This window comes from Trachurus trachurus (genome assembly GCF_905171665.1).
Source record: "Trachurus trachurus genome assembly, chromosome: 7".
NCBI classification, from domain to species: domain Eukaryota; kingdom Metazoa; phylum Chordata; class Actinopteri; order Carangiformes; family Carangidae; genus Trachurus; species Trachurus trachurus.
The window spans coordinates 23,949,890-23,962,395 of NC_139901.1; the positions used below are offsets into that span (position 1 = coordinate 23,949,890).

The 12,506-nt window shown below is 41.4% G+C and overlaps 1 protein-coding gene across 8 annotated transcripts in view; it reads left to right on the plus strand.

Moving 5' to 3' along the window:
• Nucleotides 1-1,140: 1,140 nt before the first annotated feature.
• The window catches only part of LOC310988484 (membrane-associated guanylate kinase, WW and PDZ domain-containing protein 1-like), a 90,523-nt gene continuing 79,157 nt past the window's right edge, over nucleotides 1,141-12,506 (plus strand). For all 8 annotated transcript variants that reach the window (XM_083975099.1, XM_083975102.1, XM_083975101.1 and 5 more), the window contains exon 1: nucleotides 1,141-1,939. In XM_083975099.1, the coding sequence (XP_083831225.1) occupies nucleotides 1,642-1,939 (298 nt within the window). In that variant the 5' untranslated portion in view covers nucleotides 1,141-1,641. The remainder of the gene's footprint in view (nucleotides 1,940-12,506) is intronic.

The following is a 12,506-nucleotide window of genomic DNA, read 5'->3' on the forward strand; positions in this document are numbered from 1 at the left end:
GTGACTGGAGTTCAGCTGCCAACTGTCTGATTTGAAACTAATTTTTACGACACCACTGCTGCCAAACACTCTTAAACACTGGAGCATGACTAAAATTTGTGATGGCTAAATTGGGCCGGTGTCTTATGTCTACAGTCCTGCCGTGATCAGATGTTTAACTGTGAATCGGAGCATACAGTCACTGTCATATATTCAACAAACACTACATCTGGAGTGTTTCAATGACAGTAATATGAAAAAAAAAAGATAAAATAATTAGTCCAAAGCTGATTTGTAAAGAAATATTTAAATTTGGCCATATTTTGAATATGATATTTTTAATCAATGTTTTGTTGACTTGTGTAATTAATAGATGAGTGGGCACCAACATGTTTGAGTATTCATCAAATAAATCTCTTTGATGAGATGACAAAGTGCCAGCGCTATAACATTGAAACAGTCTCTGTTCTGCTTTTATTTTAAATTTAATGTTTGATATCATTATTATTACAGGATGTTAGAGTATTTTATATTATTTACATCTGATGTCATACACAACAATACACTATTATTTTTTTATTTTTTCCAAACATTATTGTTGTTGTTGTCATTATTATTACAATAAAGTCTTTTTCCAAGGCAATGTGACAGGAAATGATTCATATACTTTCTTTGTTTAGCCTATGTGTGTTCATGCTCTGGTGAAATAATAAATGTGAAGTAGAATTTCTGTCTGAAACAATACATTGTAAGTAATACACAATAAAACAACGATAACATTTCTGTCATTCATTGTAAAAACACAAATAAAGTGTAACTGAATACAGTGAAGTTGTGAGTTGCTCTTGATTAAGTCACCTGCCCGCTGTTTGGAGTCAGGACCAACAACCTGAACAAACCTGCAGCTCTGAGAGAAACCCGGGTCCCCCGTGGTGTGTTATTCATTATTTATGAATAAAGAATCGCTACAGGCCGGAGCTCCTGGGGGATTAGACGCGGAGATCGCTGTAATCCGTTTGGAAACGCGTGCAGGCTGGCGGGTTGGGGAGGAGTCTTAGGACCCGGTAGGTGTGGGCTCGGGGAAGGATTTTTCCTGGTCGGGTAGCAGCTGGACGCATGCGCCCCCCTTCCCACTATTTCTCCATCCAGAGCGCAGGAGCAAATAGGATGAACTTGTCGTGCTACCTGCTTAAAGGCGCCGCTGGCCGCGCGTGAAGAGCCCAACCTGCCCACGAGCTACGTGAAACGGAAACAGTTCAATTGTGCTGGAAAGTTTAAAAAAGAGGCATAAACAAGTCGACAGAGGCGGAGGGAGAAGTAGAAGATTAATGAGAAGTGTGTTTCAGTGGAAAGCGGGTAATCAGAGAGCGGATTAGACCCCACAGCAGCGAGGAGCCAGAGTGTGTTGTTGTTGTTTTTGTTGTTTGTCAAAGATGCGGAAACAACATCAGAAACAACAACCCGGGTTTTGATCCATCGGGATATTTAGCCGCGTTGGGAGCAGCAGCATGTCTTGGCTCAGGAGCAGGATGAAAATGTTGCAGCTCAGAGAGACACCCTGAAGTTTACTGACTTACTGTCGGGACTAGTCTCTGTGCTATGCATCGGCTGATTTCTGCACCATACCGCGGAACTAACGGGTTTGGTTGGACCTGAGTCACCATGTCAAAAGTCATTCAGAAGAAGAACCACTGGATTACCAAAGTGAACGAGTGCGCGGTTATCCCGGACGCGTGTGGGGAGCTGAATGTGGAGCTGCGCGGCGGAGCGGAGAATGGAGAGTTTCCATTCATCGGGCAACTTAGAGAGGATGCTGTGGTTTGCCAGGACGGTAAACTCAGCGAGGGGGAGCTGCTGCTGGAGGTGGAGGGGCTGCCCGTGTCTGGATTACCCCTCTATGATATTATAGCTCTGATGAAGTGCTGCCAAGGGCCCGTCAGGTTGAAAACTGTGCGTCAAGGTAAGAAATATAAAAGTGGAGAAAGTCACAGAGAAAAGTGTGCAAGTGTGCGTGGGATACCAGCACTCACTCACTCTCTTTCTCTCTTTAAAGAGCTCAGCAATCCCACTGGAAGTAGTTTCATAATTGCCATGTGGCATAGCATTATAAGCACATAACAATTTGTATGATTTGTGTGTGAAGTAGGGCAGGGGAGCACTCCTGCTGCTCCTCACATTCTCCCCACAGCAACATGGAGTTTTCACAGGCTTTGACATGAAGTTGCCCTGACAGGCCTCCTGCCCTCGTTTGTCTAACATCGCTAAAGCCACTCTGGGTCAGACCTACAGGGTCACAGATTAGGCCACTTTACACTGAGTCCTGCTCCAGAGCTTCATATAGGCAAGCTCACATAGGTGCCAGGCTCTTTATCTGACATGTGAATGAGTTCATTTACAGCTAGCTGCAGTGATTATTAAATTACGATTTAGCTATGATTTGACTTTTAAAGTTTTATTTCAGTTCACTCAGTATCTTTATACTGCTGGTCAGACAACAAGTGAGATCAAGTAAACTTGGATTGATATTAGTCTCTATTTTCAGTTTGTATCATAGACCTGACAGTCAATCAAGGGAATAATCACCTCACTTTTGGTTCTTTACTTTCTCAGACTAAAGGCCTCTGCCACTTCATGTGGGTGTTTATTTCCCTGCTGATAGTCGCCCACCTTAGAGCTTCTGTTCCTCAACGATTACTTTCATTTGATCAATACATTGTTTGGTTGAAGAAATGCGGGAGGCATTTCTTCAAGATCAAAAAAAGGATGAATAAGTGCCAAAATCACATTTGTTAGGGATGTTGTCTTATGTCCTGTTTTTGCCACCAGCAGCCAAAAACCCAAAGAAATTCAGTTTATTGTTGCAAAAGACAAATAAAAGTAGCAAATCATATCATTTGAGAACCAGAGGCATGTGGTGCATTTTTCACTACTTTTGCTAAAAAACAACAACAACAACAGGTGTAAGCGGGGAAAATATTGATTACTCAGCAGATTGTTAGCTATACTTCTTTTTTCTCTAAATTAATATAGTGTTTGTGTAATCTGAGGGAGGGGGGCATTGTTTCAGGGAGATGGGCAGATGGGGTTATTTCTGGAAGTGCTCCCTGTGTGTTAGATGAGCTTGACCCATTGCCCACGGTCTGCTGCGTCTGCATCTGTCTGAGAGAGAGCCAGAGGGAGCAGGACACTGTCACAGATTCTAACTTCTCTCTCTCTTTTTGTCCCATGTGTTATACATGGTTTTGTTGCTTGCCATCTTATTGGCCAAATCTAGATTCTCTCCTCCGGTGTGAATATTGAAAAGTCAGATATTTGTACGTTTCACTTCACATGTCTGTTTTATTCCCTCACACACTCACTCACACACTTACACAACATTTGACAAAGCTTGCCTTCTCTCTGGGGAAATCATTAACAGTGTTATATAACCAGGGTTTAGTTTCAGTATAGCATCATTGCCTTTTTAGTGTACTGTACGTCCATTAGAGGATGCACAATCAACTCTTGACCTCTGGAGCTGAAGTCTCGACCCCTGGGACAAGAGCTCAGCAGCACTAATGCTGCTTTGTGTTTGCAGAGCAGCCGTTTGTTTGACATAATCAGACAAGACTTGCACCGTGGGACATTTTTAATATCCACAGTTTTGTAATTATTCTGAACTCCCATTAATGGTTTGTGCTTCTAAACCCTAATGCAGCACTCTGGCCGGTGGCCGTATACATTAAAGATATCCTGAGTCATCTTCGTGGCTTTGTCTTTAGTTTCTTGCTTGAGTCAGCAGCTTGTTCTTGTCTCTAATTAAGGGAGAGGGATATTCTTCAAGTACCTGAGTAGCTTTACAAGACCTCCATTGTGCCTCCCAGTCTGTCGGGCTCCCATACAGAGCCGGCCTTAGACGCTGATCCAAGCCGTCCCAGAGCAGATGACAGGCTGGCGGGATAGATTGGATATCTCTCCTCTATTAAGAGCTATGGGGTCTTGTTACAGGAGCCCGCATCACCTCTGCACTGCATGTGGAAACCCTATCAGTGTGTGCAGGTAGGAAGGTCGCTGCTGCGGTGTACTACAGCGCCCACAGGTGTGCTTCTCCCACTGAGGAATGCAGAGAGGAAAACCACCTGACTGAGGTCAGAGCATTCCTGTGGAGAAGGTGGAATATTACACCGCTGTGGTTTTGACTCTTATTAATCTCTGTAAACACTTCAGACTGGGAGGGAATGAAAGAGACGTGAGACAGCGTATTCTTTATACTATAATAATGTAATAGAAGTGTTTCTCTGTCAGGTTTCTGTATGTACATGTTTACCTTTTAATCGCACAGACCCAGTGTGCACAGTGCACCATCAAAGGTATGCAGTATTAACTGTTAGCAGTGCCTGTGTGCAGTGTACCCATGCACGTACAGACAACTTACATCCATACTGAAGAAGATTTTAAATCAATGATAATCAATCATTCTGTAGTTTTCTGGGGCAGTCTTATGGATGTTTATTCTCAATGGACATAGTAGATAATGATATCTGCAGAAAGGGCATGCCATGTCAGGGCAACTGTGGCTCAGGAGGCAGAGTGGTTTGTCCAGTAATCAGAGAGCTGATGGTGTCAAAGTGTCTGTGAACAGGAGGTCTCTATAGAAAACTGCTATGTAAGGGCTGTCCATGTCTTATCACGAATTGTGATTCAGATTGGGGCCATGAAGGGTTTTAGAGTATGTTATTGCCTCTAGTAGTTATTGTATGTGTGTCACATACAGTCCAGCGGACTCACATGCTGCTTCAATTGCAGAATACACATGTCGGTGAGGGGGCAAAATTACAACAACTGACTTCCTGTTGTTTTTAGAACAATGGCGTGCACCTTTCCTTTTGCCCTCATGCAACATCTTTGCTTAATGTCTTTCCCTCAGTAGCCCACATTAACTGCCCCTTCCCCCTATGGGGAGGCAGGCTTCATGATGATACACACAAAGCAAATACGCTCAGTGACTGTGCAACATATTCTCCTTTTTGTCCTCCTAATGGGCTGTGGTTACCTCTTACATAATAACAGCAATCAGACTTAGTTTACAGAGGCCCAGGTGAATGATGAATACACTTCTAGTATGATGTTGAGGGTAAAGTACAAAGAGGTGGTACTTTCAGACCTATTAAAACTTTGTTCCACCTGTGTAGCGCTTATCTTTTCTCAGCAGTTGAATCCAGGCCCAGGGTGAAAGCTTTTGTTGTCATTCTCTTGCCCTGGCTGTATTTATGGAGCATCTGATAACAGTGGTGTGTCTGTGAAGGTGCAAAGGTTGTGCATTATAGGTTAGACTGACAGTTGTAAGTTTTAAAGTATGCTAGAAAACTGTCGATGCCTTTGAAAATATTCTGTACACTGATGATACAAAATTAGGAAACAGGATACGCTGCGTTTTAGCTGCATTGTTCCGCGACTTGGACGTTCTTGTTTCCACTTGAGTTGTTTATCTGCTGCTTAAGTGACTCACAAACCCCTCAAGCACCTTGACGGTCTGAAGGTTTTATAGTGCTCTGATCACGGTTTGGCTGAGTGTCTGTCTGAGCTCCGGGACAAATTGCCTGATGAAACACAGAATTTTATGCCCAACATTTTCTACTTCCCCCCCCCTCTTGCTTCACCCTCCTCTCAGGTCACTTCTGGCTCATCCCCTCTCGTCATCCCCTGCTTTACTCTTTGGAGTCAGGGTGGTATAGTGAATTAGAAGATCATCTGTTTAATCATCCAACCCCCCCAGGACAGTGAGCGTCTGTCCTGCTTGAGCTAAACTCAGAGTATGTACCAATTTTGGGGTCACTATAGCTGAGCTCACACTGTGGCTTTAGTGGAGGCAGCGAAACAAAAAGCAAACCATTGTGTCACTGAACTGTTTCCTGTTATCCAGTAGACGAGGAAACTGAGAACTAAAGACTGACGTTCTGTTATTTAAGTCAACCTGATCATTTTTTTTTTGGGACAAAATGATGGAAACAGTCCAGTATTCAAACATCTGGCTGTGCATTTTCCATGGAAATAGCTGACTCATGTTTTAGTGTTGGCGATGTACTGTGCTGCTCTTCCATATATGTACGTCACGCTCATCATGCTGATAAAATATATTTTCCCCTTTTTTTCAGAAAGTACTGTATCCTACCAAATGTCTATATTTTATAAAGGGACAATTCACCATTCAGTTTGTTTTCCTCCCTGTGCAGAACACATAAGTGAATACCAAAAAATAAATACATAAAATTGAAATATCTTATTTTTGGTATTTACAGTTTTGACCAACTAAGTGCAAAAACCCTGAGGATATTTCTAATCAGAATTACATTTCATTTTCATTCAATTTCAGTTTTAGTCAACTTTAGACAATTTTGGCCTTGTTGATTTTTGCATCTCAAAATCGACTTTATTATGTAAAGATTGTGTTACTTTGTGTCACCGAAATTGTGTCTTTGGCTTTTGTGTGAGGTTAAGAAGGCTTACACTCATCCAGAGGATGTGAGGGCTTTGCAGACACACATCTCGTTGGTGATGGGCTTGTCCCAGAATGCAAGTCCCTTACACTTGCTTAAGTATGACGACTTTGTCAGTCTTGATTAAGTGTGTCCGCCTGCACGAGTGTATCCCTGGAAGGTTTGTCATCAGCTTGTGACATGAATCCTGCGGCTATCTCTCCCCCTCTTCTCTGTACCCTCTGCTTTTTTCCTTTTCCTGTCTCAACCACCGTCCCTTTATGAGCACTGTGTTTCAGGCAGTGCTGAGGCCTCTCAGAGGTTTTGTACGTTATCTTTTCCTGTGCTCACCCTTTATTACACTGTCAGTGGCTGAGAGATTGATATTATATGAAACTATTTAAAAATCTAAATGTGAATATGGCTATTTAGACGTGTTTTTTTTTGTTTTTTTAGCTTGGTCTTTATAAAGTCACTCCCTGTCACAGCTAACAATGGCAGCATACCAGTGCTCAGGCAGTACCCCCACACACAAGCAGCTTGTGTCATTTAAGCTTGAACAAACGAGTGTGTAATTCAAACGCTTTGCCTCAGGTAACAAAGAGGCTGGAGTGAAACACAGACAGAGAGAGGTTTGCACTGTTATCACTTCCATTCAGTTAACTGTAGCCATGCATTTTTCATGGCATGTCTTACATTATGTACTTTCACCATTTCTTTTTATAATACAGTTTGGACTGGGCATCAAACCACATGTTTATTTACTCTTTTATGACATATAGTTCCTGGTTGAAATAAATGAAATTGCAACATTTTGACTGTATTTTAGCCAAGAAAAGTTCTTCTTCTGATCAAGTCAAATTTTATATGGCCAAAAATCCTTAAAGGGAAAAAATATGGAATAAATCTCAGCAAAAGAGGAGATGAGATGATGAGACAATAGATAATAATAATATGATGACGTGCTTGTCTTAAGTTAATGAACTGGAAGTTTAGTGTACTTGTGTGTGTTCCTCTGTGCTTGTGTGCATATGTGTGTTTGACAGAGACATGTACTGTATAATGTCAATATAGTGCAATAAACAGGTGTTACCCCATAGGGAAGCAGGAAGTCTTGTCTGACCCTATACGGACACACAGAGTTGTTTTATTGAGAGAACAATTCAGTTGTGTGTCAGGTGGCATTACAGTGTGGTCAGATTGTGAGTTTCTGATTACTGTAGTTTCTGTATAGTAGAGTTTAAATTTCAGTAATGAGCTCAGCTTCTGGGTTGATAAAACAGAGTAAGTGCATGCCTGCACAGTAAGTTCATGAAAATATACTCCTCCATGGCTTGACAGTTACACTATCAGTTTAACCCTCAGGGTTTCTAGTATTGCTTGTCTGTCTCTTTTAGAGTTCACATGCATAATTTTATACCGCAGACAGAGTCCTAACAGAGACATCATGTTTACCATGAAGCTCAGAGAAAGCAACAAATAGGCTACATTGTACTGCGGAGACAATGACTCCTATTTAAAATGATGAAAACACAGCTCATCAGCTCCGGTTTCTGCTTGAATCTGAGAAGCAGAATCTCGTGCTGCCTTTTTTATTGATGCAAAGATGTATAGAAATTTCTGGATGATCTCAGAAACATTTTCATATTAGGAGTCACGTTACAGCTGTTTACAGTTGTGTTCCAGTTCAGAAAGGGGCAAATATTGATGTCACTGAAAGGTGTAAATGATGAATGCCAACTCACTGTTCACCCTAAACATATTACTAGACACACAAAAAAGAAATAACTAGACATGCAAAAGAACCAGAAAGAGACATGAGACATTACTTCAAATCTGTTCCAGTTTGAGTGTCTTATTCTTATTCTCCTATGCCAGAGGGTTGGGAGACATGTTGACATGTCGGTGCCCAGGGCCCCATTGTGTCATCATCCATCCATGGATACATAACAAAACAGCACAGCTGATTCAACTACCATGGAAGTTCTCTGAGTATTTACCAGCTTCCTGGTTATAAACTTGGACATGTCTGACTTTATGAGCGTCCAAAACACCATTAGGTTTTGGCGTCAGATCAGTCCCCTGAAAGCCACAGCCGGGGCCTGTGACAGGAGACAGTTTATTTAATCTTCTTCAACAGACTTGTTTAAAATAATTTCTTAACCCCAGTAGGATCTATTTTACTCATACATCACCAACATCTAAGCTTTTGTTTGGATACAAACATAATTCTGCCATAAAAACACTGAATAATGGGGCGTCGTTTAGCTCCGTTGGTAGAGCAGGCGCCCCATGTGCAGAGGCTGCAGTCCTCACCGCAGCCGGCCCCGACTCAGGCAACCCTGATGCATGTCATTCCCCCTCTCTCTGCCTCCCCATTTCCTGTCTCTCTCTATTACTACACTATCAATTAAAGGCAAAAATATATACTTAAAAAAAAAGAAGAAAAAAAAAACAGAAAATGAAAAAAATAATGTAACTGTTAATTAATTGGCTTTAAACATGTCTTTAACATGTCATAGGTTAATAGTTTTTTAAGGGTCTTTTGCAACTCTCGATGTTGACAGAGCCATTTCCTCAAGTGGGTAATTACAATGAGCAGGCTAATTATAATAATTCACAAAAATAGAGAGAAATATATACTAGCAGTCAAGGGATATTTTCCCATGACCGCTCCAACTACTGCTGGAACTGCTGCATGTGTGTATCCAATATGTGAGTTGTGACGGGGAGTTTAAGCAAAATGTTAAAGGTCAAAACTACATTTTTTGGAACCAACAAAAGATAGATCTGTTATTTGGACATAAAGTAAACAAATGTGGGCTGCTGAAATGAAGGCAGGAATTAGTCTTTGTAAATTGTTCAAAGTGTGAACTGAGTTGACTCAAAGGGCTGAAAGCTTTTTATGACAGTACTGTCGCAAAGGTGTTTCTGCTCCACCTCCCACAGGTGAGGTTCCCTCGCTGCTCTACTACAGCATGAAAGCTTCAGTGTTGTTTGGATTCTCCTCTTCTGGCTGCTGTGCTGTGGCTTGTCTCCTCCCAGCCTGTGAGAAATGAATATGATGTGTTTTAATCAGGTGATCCAGGAAAAGTGCAAAAACACTGGGATACGGCTTTAAGAGCTTATCATAGGCTTCTCCTTTCCCTCTCAGTCTCTCTCTGCTGCATGAACATGCACGTGCAGTGACCTATGCACTCACATATGCTGCTACTAAGTCAATCAACCACACACACGCGCACACACACACGCTCCCTGCAAGGGATTCTGGTATAGTGGGGATAAATTGACATTTAAGCTGTGCTCCTCCTAGATTCACACATCTGGAAGGGATTATGCACCATTACAGGCTCCGTTTTATACACATCATAGTTCTACTTTTAGTCTGTTTCTTTGGTTTTGTTGTGGGTTGCAGGCTCAGTAATTACACCTTCCTTCAGATGCAAATAACATATAGTGTGAGAAACATACTAATTTTCCCAGCGCTCCCCTGTCATCTACATAGTTTTTACAACCTTTAGAGGGACTGGAAATATTCCTATAGGAATCATCTGTGCTCATGTAAAATAAAACCCTGCCGCTCTTGTGACATTAGTCTTGTTACATGAACATTGGTGTGTGTTGTTTAGCCGAGTGTGAAGGTTTTCAGATGATCCTTAGAGGATTTCTCATGCTGCTGATCTCTCTATCCTTCCCCTCCTCCTAGTCCGTCAATCTCCAGAGATTCAGGTTGCTCATAAGCTCTTGAGAGGCTGACCCGACCCTGCTTGGTTTAACAGTGTATAAAACGCTTTATGCACTATCATCAGATATCCTGACACTAATGTTCACACTGCTATTTAATCTGAAAGATATTATCCTACAACTCATCTTCAGATGGCCAGTAATCATTTTTCAAGGCAGCACAAAAGCCAAATAAGTAGAGAAAAGCTAAATGTAGTTTATGAGTAACCTCATCCTTATCTTTATCCTCGTTGTCCTGCAGAAATAACAGCAGCATACTGGAAAGAGGATATGACGCTGCCAAGGGTTTCTATTTGCAGGGCAACTATGTACTTGTTAATATCAGTGTAAAGATGGAGGACTCATACTCCCACTGTACAAAAATAAAGCCAAAGTATCCTGGATACGGCTGCTGACATCTTGTGCTGGTGATGTTATTTGAAGCCAGAGTTTCTGCAGTAGTGGAGCTGTAGTATAAGATCCTGCCCTGTCATGAGCCCTGTCAATCTCGGCTGTCAATCATGACAGCAGACCACGTTTTTATAGCATCAAATAACTAATTTAAACCAAACTTGTCAGAAAAAATGCTCAAACATACATCACTGTGATATGAACTACTAAAAAACTACTTAACTACTAAAAAATCTTTTTGCGTCACTTAGACTGTTTTAGTTTTAGTTTGATCCAGGTCTCACCCTTTCACATTAGTGGGGCCAGGGTTAAAGGAATAGTTCACCAAAAAATGAAATTCAGTCATTATTGACTCACCCCCATGCTGATCCGGAGTAGTTTTTTATTCATCAAAGTGCATCTTTTTTTTTTTTTTTTGGACTTTGTTTGTTTTGTTGGACTACGAACCGGCCTCCCGGGTCTCCAGATGCACTTTGAGGAATAAAAAACTACTCAGTAGTATTCATCAGCAAGAGGGTGAGTCAATAATGACAGAATTTCATTTTTTGGTGAATTATTCCTTTAAGGACCTGTGCTGCAGACAGCCAGTGAGAGGTGAGTGAGTTTGGTTCAACTTGGTTGGTTCATCCATCTTTATTTGTACAGTATAGTATTTACTTAAAGGCTTTACAAGGTCGACATTTGCCCAGAGTTTCTTCAGTGTCTGTCCGCAGGCACTGATGCTTCTGGCATTGTTGTCTGAAACTGAAACAACACAACAAGGAACTAGATGGAAAAAATGGGTGAGAGTCACTGTCACTGAACGGAGGTGATTGTGGACACTTTCATCCTATTTAATAGAAAAAACAATTACCAACACATTGGGAAGGAATTAGCATTTCAGGGTATTATGTGAGAGGTTTTCACAATAAATACTTTTCCTGGAATATCCTCAGAGAACTGAGCTATCATATCTGCTCCAGTAAACAAAGTCCAGATGTGTCCAGTTGTGCTTGGTTTAGAAAGCGTGAGGCTTCAGGGCTTGACACTTACTCTTTCCAAAGGAGCACATGTGCAAAGTTGCATTAAGGACCCTTATGGGTGCAATTAAAGATTATTAAATAATGTGTTTTTCCTTAATGAAGGGATATGATATCAAGAGACAGTTATTTTTATTTTTTATTTTTTTAACGATCTGTTTATTGAATTTTACATATTAGAAAAACAATAGTGTTCTAATTACAGATATACAAGAGACAGTTATAAACAAAATGATTTGGTACGAAAAGTAGACAAAATGTTTAAAGCAGATATCAGTGGAATGTTTTTGTTAATATAAGTCCTAAATAGTCCTATTTTCCGTCAGCAATCACTTACATGAAGTATTTCAGCCTAAACACGAGTCTCTCCGTCACTCTGCTCTGCTGTAACCCGAGGAGAAAATTTTCCTTGTGGGATACAAGTGTTATCCAATGAGGAGAGAGAACGGCATGAAGGGCTGTGTGTGCAGCCAAGGGATGCGCGTGAATGTGGTGACGTAGCACGAGGACCAATTGATGCCTGACAAGGGCGGGGGCTGCTAACTCATGGTGCGTTCAAAGAAACTCGTACTTTGTGTTTTTCCTTCCTGTGAAGTCATACCAGTTCGATCTGGTACGAGTTCACGGGTCGGAAGTTACGAGTGGCCGTTATAGGGAACTTTCACAGACAACAGGATGGTAAAAACACGAGCTACGGGTTACCTGGAACGCTACCAAGTCGTAGTTGTGACTTGAAGCTGTAACTTACGGTTTCAAAAGCCTGCCTTGAACGCAGCATTAGCCGAAACGGCCGTGAAGCTGATATCTGCTTTAAGTATCTCTGCTTATTTAACAAGTATGTCATTGTTTATACTTTAACCTATTGTAAACGTATTTAAGTTATTTATCTGGCTCCACCATTCCTATCTTATCTTATTGT